The sequence below is a fragment of the Pseudonaja textilis genome, chromosome 1 (assembly GCF_049901715.1).
Source record: "Pseudonaja textilis isolate UNSWEBS1 chromosome 1, rPseTex1.2, whole genome shotgun sequence".
Classification (NCBI taxonomy): Eukaryota; Metazoa; Chordata; class Lepidosauria; order Squamata; family Elapidae; genus Pseudonaja; species Pseudonaja textilis.
The window spans coordinates 120,269,846-120,283,626 of record NC_141990.1 but is presented as its reverse complement, the minus strand read 5'-3'; the positions used below and the strand labels follow the sequence as shown (position 1 = coordinate 120,283,626).

The 13,781-nt window shown below is 34.1% G+C and overlaps 1 protein-coding gene across 1 annotated transcript in view; it reads right to left on the bottom strand.

The window, feature by feature from the left end:
- Window positions 1–13,781, bottom strand: part of LOC148127788 (protein eyes shut homolog) — an 89,893-nt gene that overhangs the window by 59,461 nt on the left and 16,651 nt on the right. The window contains exons 2-5 of the mRNA XM_087920868.1: window positions 13,362–13,484; window positions 12,695–12,808; window positions 11,155–11,268; window positions 8,048–8,161 (exon numbers count right to left, since the gene is read on the bottom strand). Of these exons, the coding sequence (XP_087776994.1) occupies window positions 8,048–8,161; window positions 11,155–11,268; window positions 12,695–12,808; window positions 13,362–13,484 (465 nt within the window). The remainder of the gene's footprint in view (window positions 1–8,047; window positions 8,162–11,154; window positions 11,269–12,694; window positions 12,809–13,361; window positions 13,485–13,781) is intronic.

Genomic DNA, 13,781 nt, shown 5'->3' with positions numbered 1-13,781 from the left:
AATTTTACTGATATTTCCACTGATAAATAGATACTGCTCAGGGGCACATTTCTATGTCACCAGATTTAACTCAGTCAAAAGTAGACTTCAGCTGAAATGCAGCATTCAAAACCACCCAGAAAAGCGGGGAGCCTCTCTGATAGACTGGAATCACAGCCACCACAAATGATTTGTGACAGCAGCAATCATGTTAGTAAAATAACTACAGCTTCCTTCTAACTGCTCATTTTCTAGGCAGTGTTAATTCAGAGATTGCCATATATATATAAATAAAATCTTTCAGCTGACATCCAGACCCTGGCATTTATATAATAAGAATTTAAAAAGTTACTCTCCAGGGTTCCTTTGTAGGGATCTAAAGGGGGACCATTCACCATTTCAAAGACTGCCCAGTAGTCTTATATTATATTGCTTCAGTTTTTCTGTTGTTCTTCATTAGCATCATCAGAATTGCAAGACTGCTTATGACAGCCAAAATCAACAGATTTTACTGCATTTTGTCAATAGCACTTTTTTTTCTTCCATGGAGGTTATATTTTTGGAATCTTTAAAAAGCATAAAGTTGGATTGCCCCAAGTACGAGAGGATAACTCCAATGATGTATTGCAGTTAGCAAAATCTTCAAATTCCTCTTTGGTATCCAACATCTTCAAAACTGTGGGCCTTTAATTTTCAAAACACATTTTTAATTTTTATATTTCTGATGTGTGCGTTTTTTTTAATTATTTGCACCCCATCCTCTTTATGCTGATCTTTGAATTCAATAACAGTTTGATTTGATTAGGCACATACTTTAAAAAATCAAATTCCAATGCAACAAAAGATGTTATGGTATGCGATAAATACCATCTTGACGAAAGGAAATCTATTTGTTCTTCTCTGTACATGTAGCAAGATTCCTCTTGTTGAATGTGCTTTGCACATGTACAAAGTCATTATGAGAGTATGTGTATCACCTCAGTCACAAACTCCTAATTAAATCTTTTTGCACAGATTGTACTAGCTTTTATTTGCCTACAAAAAAGCTCAAAGCCTTAAGAAAAGGTTTGATTGCCATGTTTATTTTTTTCATTGCTTAACGGGATGATGGATTTGTGTGTTTCAAAATAATATAGATGTATTATTTAACTTTCAGAAAACACAGAAAATCTGGGTATAAATTTAACAGTTCTTTTTCCTGAATTTAAGAGTCACATACACCTCAACAAAAATAAAACATTTTCCCATTCTATTGCTTTCTTGGAGAATGCCTAGATGGTTTCCTGCAGTTTTTTTGGCAAGATTTTTCTTCCTTCCTAAGTCCAAGATCCCCAGCTGACTTTGTGCCTAAGGCAAGACTGAAACTCACAATCTAAAACTAGAAGTCACAGTCTCCCAGGTTTCTAGCCTTAAACACTTTGCCAAACTGACTTTCCAAGCCATATTAAGATTTTATTTGTTTCAAAAGCAGTTGAAATAGAATTTATTTCAAAATAGCCTAGATTTTCAATATAGTCAAGACCTAGAGTTAACAGAAGTCCATACAATCGGGTAGAGGGTTATGTTATTCATTAGTTTAGGGATGGCAAGCAGCCTTTCCTGACAGTATTAAGCAACATGTCACATGCAATAAGGTACATGAACTGGTGATATTTGTACCAAGTGGGTTTTGATGGTTTACTTTGATGACATCACTGATTACAACTACCTATAAGCTCCACTTAAAAGTTAGTAAAACTATAATTGCTATCCTAGAGCTCATAAGAGAAATTATTTTTCATTACCCTAGAAACTAGGATTAGAAATAATGCATATAAGTTGTAACTTTCTAGAAGATCATTCTTCATAAGAAGGAAACATTTCCTTATGGTAAATGCCACATCTTTTATCTATGGAGGCTATGGTTCCTCCTTCTCTACAAGTTTTTAAGATGTTTTCCTCTCAAAGGAACAAAAGATGGTTTAAGATGGTTTCCTTTTCTTTTTTTTCACATTTTAAGATTATATAATCCTTGTGGTCATCCCATCTTCATAATTATGTGGTTCTAGGATTAATTGCAACTAAACACTGTTGAAGGAGACCAGACTGGGTATCTTCAGCAAGTTGTTTTTTGGAACTACAAGTAGTATACAATTTCTGTAAACTACTAAGGCTTTCTGGACAAGAACCTTACAAAGATTTGGTTCTTTTTGTGAGAAGAGTTCTTGGAAAGAACTTATATCAATTGTTTCCAAAAACAACCCAGATCAAAGATATGGAATATAAAATATATAAAATATTTTATATTTTATGGAGCGGTTTTTGAAAAATGAGTAACTTCTAGATACACTTGCATGGAAATTTCTTCAGGAAAGGAAATCACTGCACCGAAAATGAGATAATGTCAACTCCTATCTCCTCTACTGTAACTGTGTCTGGTTCCAATGCTATAGCATTTGAAATATTATTAGTTTTGATTAAAATATTATTAGTTTTGATTCTACTTTTCTATTTTGTACCTTTTCAAACGTGTGTGCATGATTACATAAAATCATAAAGAGTGTCAGCAGATGGTATGCCTAAAACAGGCGTGTCAAACTCACATTGTGACGGCGGCATCACGTGATGTATCGGGACTTTTTCCCCCTTCACTAAACTGGGCATGGGTGTGGCCAGTGTGTGATGCATCCGGCCCATGGGCTGGGAGTTTGACAGCCCTGGTCTAAAATATATTTCACCAGACAAGGAATTAATAAAATAGCAGTTTAATTGCATGGAGAACAATAAATGTTACCCCTTACAAGAAGCAAATAATATCAAAAGATTTGAGCTGATGGTTGGGTAAATTTCACAAATCAAGATGCATCCTTCCATACCTGCATGATATGTTAATCATACAAAGCTACAAAAGAATTGCTGAATGGTTGTTTCTCATTGTAAATGTCTCTATGTGCATATGTTAATGTCATAAAATCTTTCTTGGATTTCTTAAGAGAAAGTAGCATTTAAAATCTCATTCAGTAGATCCTTCCTCCAGTAGCCATGTTTAGGGTTTAAAGTGGCAGGATATATAAATCATTATTATATGATTTTAAAAAATAGCATCAATTTCAATAACAGTTTTTTTCTTGCTTCACTTCATTATATTTGGTAAACAATATTTGTATCACCATGTTAGCCAGTTCCTATGTGTTCCTGTCACTGCATTTCTAATATCAAAGCTAAAAGGCTGTTCAAGGTTACTCTAAATTGGCTCAAGGTCTTCCAGAATAAATTAAATGAAAATGATTGTATAGGATTTACAATGCCACCATAAAAAAAAAATCTTGCAAGATCTAAGCTAATGCAATATGAAACTGGGAGTTAAAATGATCAAATAAGGTTTGATTTGTATAAAAAGCATTTTACTTTCCCCATGACAGATTTTTCAGCTTCTTTTAGTAAATGACTGAAATTATTTTAATTTGCCCCATAAAAGAAATCTACACAGCAATTTATGGTCACCCTGAAAGCTTAGAATAATGGCTTTTAAGTAATGAATTGGTAACATCACATTCCAGAAAACAACAGGAAACCTGTCAAATACCTAAGATAAATTTTCATTGGTTTCCTTTATTTTTCTCTATCAAATTAAGTATCTTGGTAATTTTCTTTCATTATATTGGTTAAGGTTGACATCTGTTATACTGTACATTAGCTAGATTCTAAGTGATAGCAATGATGGCACATAAGAGGAACCCCCAATGATAGGGAAAAAGTGCTAGTTTTCAGCAATTTCAATGTTCTGTTCAAGTATCTGTCCCACCAGGATATAAAGTTCCCTGAAATGAAATTATGCAAATATTAGAGTTGGCAGAGCAATCCCCCTTTGCTTTTTTCCATTCACACTGGCACAGTGCTAGTGCTTTTTCCATAAATTATTCCCTTAATCCTAAGGATTGCTTTGTCCATGAAGTAAAATAGTTTACAATAAGACTGATTAAGCTTTAAGCTCTAAATAACTTGAACTGTTTTGAATTGAACAATATTATCAAGGGATTGATAAATATCACACACACACACACACCACACACAAGCCTTGGCCTTGCCCCTGAAATAAGTGTATTTAATGTGGCTGCATGGCATTTCCAACTTAATTAAGAAAAAGTATTTTGGAACACTTCCTTTTGGGAGAATGACTACAACATATATTTTTGGCTCATTAAAGAAATGGACTGATTGCTCATCTGCAGCAGAAGCTCACAATAGAATTACCTTAACAAAATACTTAATTCTGTGAAAAGAGAAGAAAGTCTGGACTATACCTTGCTTTTCATGACTTACTGTAAGTTTCAACAGTTTATCTAGTCATTATAAGATGCTTTGGAACTTTCATTAAACATTCTGTTTGTTGGTTTCCACAGAATTATCAAATATCCCAGTCTTCCCTTCCACCCACCTCCATCCCCCCAAGTAATAGTGGCAGGAAAAACAGCAGTTAGCAACTTCAAAACACACCGCACAGAATCACAAGTAAAGAACCTCAGGCAAGCCATGCAATCATGCTTAATGCAATTAAGAAACACACTCTGACAGCATGCAGAAGAAATAAAAAATGTATGCCATACCTGTATAAAGTTCTGAAATAAACAGAAAAGGATTTGTTTATTTCCCAGAAAAAAACAAATCTAAACCTTATTTCTTTATAAAGAATCATGTCTGCATGATCAAATAATGATCTAAAAAGAGTACTACGTAGGTAGTACATTGTACTGTTTTTCTAAAGGTAATTAAGTCTACAGTTACGTAAATTTCTGTTTATGTATCTGGAAAGTACTGTTGATTTTGAAAGATGGCTTACAATATGGGAATAAGGAAGATTTAGAACTTCACTCACACAGTGTGCAACAATCACAGCAAAACTCAGACTTACTTTTCAGACATGTATAACAGGAGTGCATTGAAGATATAAGCTCACCATATATCTGCATCTTTGTCCATGCAAAAAATATGATAATTAATCTAGAACTGTTATGTTCCCAGTGATCCTTGAATTCTTTCTTTCTTTCTCTCTCTTTCTTTCCCTCTCTCTTTCTTTTCTCCTTCCTTCCTTCCTTCCTTCCTTCCTTCCTTCCTTCCTTCCTTCCTTCCTTCCTTCCTTCCTTCCTTCCTTTCTTTCTTTCTTGTAGTGATATGGTTGCCCATCTTACAAGACCTGATTCTGGGTGGCGTACAGTTACAAAAACCCATAAAGCCATTGTATTACAAAAAAATCACACAATTTAAAATTATTAATATTATTAAAAGACTAGGAGAGAATATTAGATGTTAATGTAGCCACCTCATTAACTCACTATTTCCCTGACACCCCCAAGTCTCTTGACACAGTCAGGTTTATAATTAATTAAATTTAATTAGTTAAATTTATATGGCTCGCCACTTGTGATTTTGGATGTGATTCTACTATTCTTTGGCTGGGAAATGCCAAATGGTTCTAGCAAAATTGTTTTCTTTGGCTAAAAGTACATCAGGGTGTATTTAAGTCATAATTGAGGCCAAACTCACAGTCAATAAAGGCCAAACAGAATACAACCATCTAGAAATATTAATTTTTGAAAAGATGATTTACATATTACTTGTATGAACAAAATCCAAGAAAATTTAAGAACCAAATACAGAAGAACTTCATAAATTTTAGATTCTTCTCATGGTGCTTGGAATCCATAGTAGTTCCCACGCATATTTCATTCCCTTTCTTTGTATTTTTCCACTCCACCTTGCTCTGTGCAGTTTGTAATAACCCAGATAATGATCATGGAGAAAACAAATCCAAGTGCTTATCAGCAGATGTTGGCATCTATGTTTAATCAAGCCACATTTCAGCAAATTTCAGCAAGCATTAAGTATTTTATGCAATATATGAAGGAGATTTTATGTAAATTGTACAGCTCAACTGGAAATCACAGCTTTTATATTTCAGCAGAATCCCATATTTCAGAAATATTAGATGCCACCCTCCAATGACACACATTAGAAAATACATAGCCTGAGAATCGTGACTGTGGAAAGCATTCAAAGAGCATGTTGGAAAAGGTGAGGGCATAAGTAAAAGGCCTGTCCAGGAACTACTAAGGCAGAGGTATCTCCCAGAATGTTTGGCAAAACCTCTTCACGGGCTTCCCCAGTTACTTCGCTTTGCCAGGAGTCCAGGCCAAGTGCAAGTGCTGCCTGTATGTGTTCATGCATGTGCAAACCAGCTGGGAAAGCCTCTGAAGTATCTACACAGAGCCGTCAAGGGAACACAGCTTCTTCCATACTTCAATCACAGGCGCGTTCCAAAATGGCTCTCCAAAAACTTTTCTCAGACCCTCTGACAACTAATTCAGAATTTATTCAATTACCTGTATGCCTTCTTGCCACTTTTCTGAGAGGTTAAGGAATATGCCTTGCTTTTTAGTTATTTATTTACTTTTTCTTTTAATTACAGTCCTGGTTGTTTCAGGCGCTAAGTGGTGTCAAACTCTTCTCGATCCCATGGATCATAGCATGCCAAGCCACCTATTCTCCACTGTTTCCTGGAGTTGGACCAAATTCATGCCCACTGCATAGATATCTAACCATCTCATTCAGATAGCTAACTGTGAAAAATTGGTAAGAAACACTTTGAAAATAGGAGTGCTCCTGCAGTCACATTAATGAGATGGGCAGCCATATAATTTGTCTAAATACTATGTATAAGTTAAGAAAAACTGCAGCCAACAAAAATAATTTTTAATGTTTGATCATTGTTGTTTTAATCTTTATTGCTGTATATTTGAGGACCTGCATTTCTGGGATTCTAGCAGCATATTTTTGTTATATTTTTTAAATTTATTTGCCACTTATCTCACTCTGGGTTACTCTAGGTGGCTTACAACAGTAACAAGGAAGAAATGAAAAGAATGTAAACAAAACAGAAGCAAAATAATAGAATAAAATAAACAAATAATAAGTAATCCCATCCTGGAGGAAAATCTTAATCAGTTTTGAATTTGGAGAAAAGTAAAACGGGCAAAGCTAAACAATTTATGGTATCATAAAGCAGAAGGTATCAATAATTCTGGGAATGAAAACGATATGGACAAAAGTTTACAAAATATACTTATGTGAGCAGCACTAAAGATATTCTTGAAGTCAGAAGAAAATGATTTGAAGGAGGAAGTGGGAAGAGAAAAGAGAAAAGAATCCAAGGTGAATGGCTTACTTCAAGTGTGAGGAAAGCTAATTAACCACAAAGGAAATACCTGAAAAAAACTGCATAGCTCAATTAGGTAATCATTGGAAAGGAAAAATGTGGTAATCACGTTTTTCTATTTTGTTCACAAAATTATAAAAAAGTACTTTATCAACCCATCATTTTAAAGATAATTTCCCCCCTCACACACACACAAAAAAGACAAACTATAGTAATAAGGCACTTTAGAACAGTAAGTCATAGGGATTTCTGGTTTTTTAGAAAGATTCTGTATGCGTTCTAAAGTCTGTAAAATATTATTTCAGTAGAACTGAAATAGTACAAAAATATTTACAGAGGAAAAAAATTCTCCTAAACTCCTAGTATGATTTTGGAGGTAGCAGAAGAAAAGACCCAGATCATTCCCTTCTTCAAGTTTTTTTTTTCCAATTTTTCTGTACCATATGTAGTATAAACTTGACATTTGGCAGGGATTACTAATTTTAAGAATTAGTAAACAAAATGCATTGAAACATGCTAACAAAACATAATCTTGAGATAGCTGAGTCTAAATTTCACTCCTTCTTGGTTCAGAATAAAATAATTATGATTTTCCCCTGTGAATCCACACATGGCATTCAACTCCTATATTGTGTTTGCTATATTTGTTAGTTACTCTTCTAATATTGGAAGCAAAGTCTTTCGTTAGATGAATAAAGTTTAGTTCACATTAGTTGCAACCTAAATGATAATTAGCTAGTCACTTTTGAAGCTTGCATTGAGAAAATCACAGCCTAATAATTCTCCTTGGGAGAGTGAAATCAGTTCAGACAAGTGCCAGAAATGCTTTCTAAAGTTAATTTTGTTTACCTTCCCTTCTCCCTTGGTGTTCATTACCTTTAAATGGAGCCACACACTGGCAGGAGTAATTACCGGGCTGGTCAATGCAGGTGCCTCCATTCTTGCAAGGGAAAGAAGCACACTCATCGAGATCACTTTCACAGTGCATACCTTTGAAAAGATAATTGAAGAGCCAGCAATTTAATAAGTCAAGCAGGTGCCAATTTATAATTGTTCCATTTGTACCTTGAGATTCAAGTCCATCTTGTTTGGAAAATCAATCTAAATCACAGAAATAAGACCCTTACATACATTATAATCAGAGTCTTTATTTCCTTTCATCACCACTAAGCTTTCCTGCCTCTGAATTACATTCCTAATTTTTATAAGAAGCATGCATCTAAACCAGATAGGTCAGTTTCATTACTTGTTGACATAGCCTTAAATTTGTTTTGTTATGTTTCAGCATTTTTCTTTCTAATATGCAGCACAAAAATATCTATGCATTTTTATATGCATTGTCATAGTTTCATCAATATATTGCCTATCCAAACTGTTTTCCATTATGTAGTTTTTATTTTCCCAGTATGTTCACAAGTAGGTGCATTTTTCATATCCATTTTCCTATTGTACAGATTTAACTGGAAATCTGCATTGCAAAACTAGAAAAGTATAAATATTAATATAAGTGTTTTCAGTTGGTATATGAGCTCCATAAATGAAAGTTCATTTATACAGCATGCAAATTGAGTGAAAAACTCATCCATCCCTAACTACATTTACCTGAACATAATTTTCCATGTTCAAGAATATGGCAAGAGAAATTTTAGCTGTGGTGAGCAAGGGAACAACTTCCCAGTACTCCCAACTAAAAGACAGAACATTTTAATAATCAAGTGGGCCAGAAATGAATTTCTCTTTTGAATATATAGGATTACAACTTGTGTAATTTGGGTTTCTCTAATGAGCAGTTCAGAGTACTTCAATAAGCTGTTTGGGAGGCAAAAGAAGCATGATCAAAGTTGCTGAGAATATATACCAAGCTAATTTTTAATAGTAAACTATGAAGATTGTCCTAGAGGTGAAAAGAAAGTCAAAACAATAGCTACTGTAGCTCTTCCACCCTTTCAGGAAGAGAATATTGCAGTTGGCCATTATGGGAGAAGTTGAAGAATTATTTTAATTTCTCATCTTCTCTATGGAATGTAGTGATTTTTTAAAACTTTCATGTTAAACTCATTAACAAGACAAAAATGAAAGATTTGTTTATTATTTGTACACTAATGCAATCACAGCAATCTCAGCAACTCCAAAGAGAAAGAAATATGGTAAAATAAAACAGTATAAATATAAGACAAGTAAAGTTCTAATGCAACATATGGCATTAGGCCTCTAAAACCCTCTGGAAAAGCTCAGCTTTGAGCTTTTTCTTGAAGGCAGACAATGTTGGCAACAGATGCGACAACAAAGGTTGGAAATCAAATCTCCAGTTTCCTTTCTCTGTTTTCTTGCATATTCTACTGGCAAAGATGCAGAAAAGGGAAGATCACAGTACGCCTATCAGATGAAGTATCTAACAATTCATTATGAATTGTGCAGAATGTTTCTAGGACCTTCTGCGTCTGAAGTTAATTGTATTTGTGCAAAGCAAACTTAACACTTAAAATGTTGTCCTGTCTTAGACTTTCTGTATCATAGATTTATGCCTTGATAGGTTTTCAAGGGAATCTGATGTTTAAATATCCTGTGATTTAATGAACACTTAAATGCCTTACTTGTAATTCACTGGGGCATTGGTCTAAAATTTAAAGGAAGTTTTACCCCCCTTATTGTTCATAAAATTTATTTTTAATGACTAGGTAGTTTTGTATCAATTCTTCAAAAAAGGAAGTATTTTCATCCACTATATATCTCAAACCTACAAGTGCCCAGGGCATGATACTACAGAGTTTAAATAGTAATAATAAAAGTGTTGCTATAATATTATTCCCAGTTTATTTCAAATAAACTGGCCCTAAATTGTAGTTGAACTTCAAAATTGCTTCCCTATCACGCCTGTATTTAATTTAAGTTTAATCATTAATTTATGATAATATTAAAGGGATTTATCAAATATTTGGAACTTTGTACTGAAATCCTTTGGAAGTTTAGAAGAAACTTTTGTATATAACTTGCTACATACTACAATGATAACTCCATGATACTTAGATCTTTGGCTAGAACTCAAACAATCAGAAAAGATCCAGAAAAGATTCAGACATTCACTGAATAAATACACAAACATTACAATCATGTAACTATATGCTACACAGTGCAAATGTTCTCATGAATTTTGTCTCTTACACCCTAATTCTGGCTACAGCAATCACAAGATACATAGTATGGAATTATTTGAAGGTTCAAATATCAAAGGTCAAGAACAAGCACAAGTAAGCACAAATTACTTAAGCAGGTTAAATGTTAAGGAAATTTGGATGTACAGGTAGTTCAGAACCTGAAGAATCAGGGTAGAAGATACTGTGACTCTAGAAATTTAAATACTTGACTTATAAAGTTTAACCATAATGAAAGTTGTTTTGGAATAGCACAAGCCAGATGCATTAAAAATATTCTTTTCTGAGTGGTAAAAGAGATGGCATATAAGTAAGACATAGGCTTCATTTAAATAATTATTTTTAAATACATTCTAAATGTTAAACCTCATCACACCTAGTGAGTAGGTTTTGAGGTATTGCTTTTATTATTTTCTCCATTGGAGGAACATTACATGATATCTTTATATAACACTCAGTGCTATGCAAAATAAGATGGAGTTTCTTCCTTTGTCCACAGGCAGTTTATGTGGGAAATGTCAAGATCCTTTGATTCCTTACTGCTATATTTGTATGACCAAGCTGGTCACTCATTATAAAATAACAATGACATTATTTTATTAAGAGAGATACACAAAAACGAAGTGAAAGAATGTGTTATGATTACAGGCAAAATCTTTTAAAATCTTTTCCATGTATAATTTACATAAAGTTTACAATAAACCAGTTTGCTGAGGATACAAATAAACATCAAATTATAGTATATAAAATGTAACACAAGCATGCCCAAAATTAATAACTGCGTGATAATCAAGGATTGGTATTTCGTAGGCAAGGATATATGCCACTTACCAGTAAAGCCAGATAAGCAGACACAGCTATATCCATTGATAAGATCTGTACAGGTTCCATTATGGATACAAGGGTTGGAGTGACATTCATTTGTATTGATTTCACAAAGTGTACCTATATAGTGATAGTAGAGGGAGAAAAAGGCAATACCTTACAGAAGCCAAACATTTGATTAAGAGTATAGTTTTATTTGGCATGCTTGCGTAAAGTAACTCACTGTTGAGAACATTCTGTCAGTAGTTTGATTATAAGTTCAACTTGTCTCACTAAAGCATTCTGGAGATACTTTATTATTTGAGCTGTTACACTGATGTGCTAAGAGGGTACAAAAAGAGAAGCAGTCTTCAAAGTCACTGAACTGATTCTCAAGATTTACAGCAGCCAATTTCTTTATCAATTTGCATCAATAAAGAATAAAAAAAGAATTGACATTGAAATAGAATAGAATGCATTTTCACTGACATCAAGGAAAACCTTCCTTCTGGTTTTGTTAAGGCAGCAAATGAGTTCTCACCAAAGGAGGGGAAAACAAAATTTCAGATGTGAAAATACATTACCTTATTTACAGAAATTTCCTGCCTAATATACCTTAAGGAATGCTTTTTGGACAGAATTTTTTTAGAATAGAATACTTTATTGGCCACGTGTGATTAGACACACAAGGAATTTGATTGAAAAGATCCCCAGCTTTTCTTGCTTCAATTACTATCACTTTAGCCCCATTAACTTTTTGTCCTTTAAGCTCATGGCTGCTTAAAGTTTGTGTTCAAAGAAATATAAAAACAAAATATTTCTCATGATGTAAGGAGATGGTATCATGTTCATTAGCCACATTCCTTCAATTCAACCCATATAATAGACCCAGCAGAAGTGTCTGCAGTTAGTATGAAGGTGAGTATGTAAAGATGTATGTTGGATTTTTCTATGGGAAAGAAAAGCTAGATTAATTCAAAACTGTGTCTCACGTGGAGTAATTCTATTTGCAAGTACTTGGGTGGTATTGAATGCACAATCATTATGAGGAATATGTCCCTTGCATGTATCTGAGTGGAGAAGACACTCACTGAAAAAAAGGGAAGTTGATTTTCAGCTTTCTGTTTTCTTTCTAGACTCCTCTTCCATTCCCTCACCAAAACCCTTCCCCCTCCCCACAGTAGATTTAACAGAAAACCTTCTAGCCAAAGAAGACTTGTATTGGATCCAATCCAATGAATAAAAACCAATATTATTTATTTCAAGATAAGTTAAATAAACATATCTCCTAATTTAAAGATGATTGACACTTTATTCAGGATAAAAATTGAAATGATTTATTTAACAAGTAGTACCCAGCAAAATATTGTCAATTTTAAGATATAAAGGAATAAAATAGATCACAATTGTAGCTTAGAGCAAATTTGACATGAGACAAGGACTTGAATCCAGTAATTATTATGGTTCATAAACAAGTATAAGATACAATTACTGGACAATATTGCATTTTAAAGATTGGTAATTATAGGTTGATCTCTTAAAATCTGTACCTGTATTTTTTTGTTACCTTCAAATCCACTAGAACACAGGCAGTTGAAAGCATTAAGCTGATTGATGCACGTAGCACCATTGCGACATGGATCACTTAGGCACTCATTCACTTCTATGTCACAGTTCACACCTGACAGAAAGTGAAAGATTTTGTTCATTGAAACATAACTGGGCAGAGCAGTTAAGAACAACAACTGAACTTGGGAGGGGCAGGGAAAAGAAGGTATTGTAACATTAGGAGTTTAAGCCTCAGGAGATACTTTCCTATAAGAGTCATGATTTCTCTGATTGCAAGATTCAAGTAACACCAGTCAACCTGGAAGCACTGACCACAATATGAGTTCAGTCAGAGTGGCCTGCTTCTCCACCCACCCACAAATTTGGACATATATGCAGTCCCCATAGTCTCAGCAAGACAAACCAGTGCAAAGTTGCCCTAACTACATCTGCCAAGTGCAGGATGATTTGAGCAAGAGGATCACCAAAATATGTGCCAGTTCCACTCATGAGTGGAAAAGTAAGAGAACTGGGGATGTTGAAAATGCATGCCCAGTCAGTCTTGCCATGGTTGAACTGAAACCTGTTCTCCTCTATCCAACTGATTTAGAATTAAAAGCTGTGAAGAGGACATTAAAAAAATAAGTTGTATCAATGGGTTTGATTATATTTAAATTCAAGCATACCTATAAAACCAGGCGCACAGAAACAGCTATAGCCATCCAAACCTTCCTCGCAGATGCTGGTAGTTCCACAGGGTTGTGAGAGACAACTATCCATCTTTGATTCACAGAGTTCACCCAAAAAACCTATTTACAGTAAAAGTAAATATACATGTGTATTAAAAAACTGTGAGAAAAAGGATACTATTCAGCAAGCTAAAGAAAAAAAAAAAAAAGGGACTAGTATGATATTTATAAATTTTAAAGTGAACTAGTTTAATTATGTTTTCAACTGGATTTTTTTTTTCACTCACATATATACCACCCTCTATTGTCAGGGTGGCATGATCAATTTTGGGTACAAGTATCAGTAGTTGATCAATGTGCCACAAATTGATCTTGAATATATGGGAAATAGAGTTATTCATAGTGTCTCTTGACCAT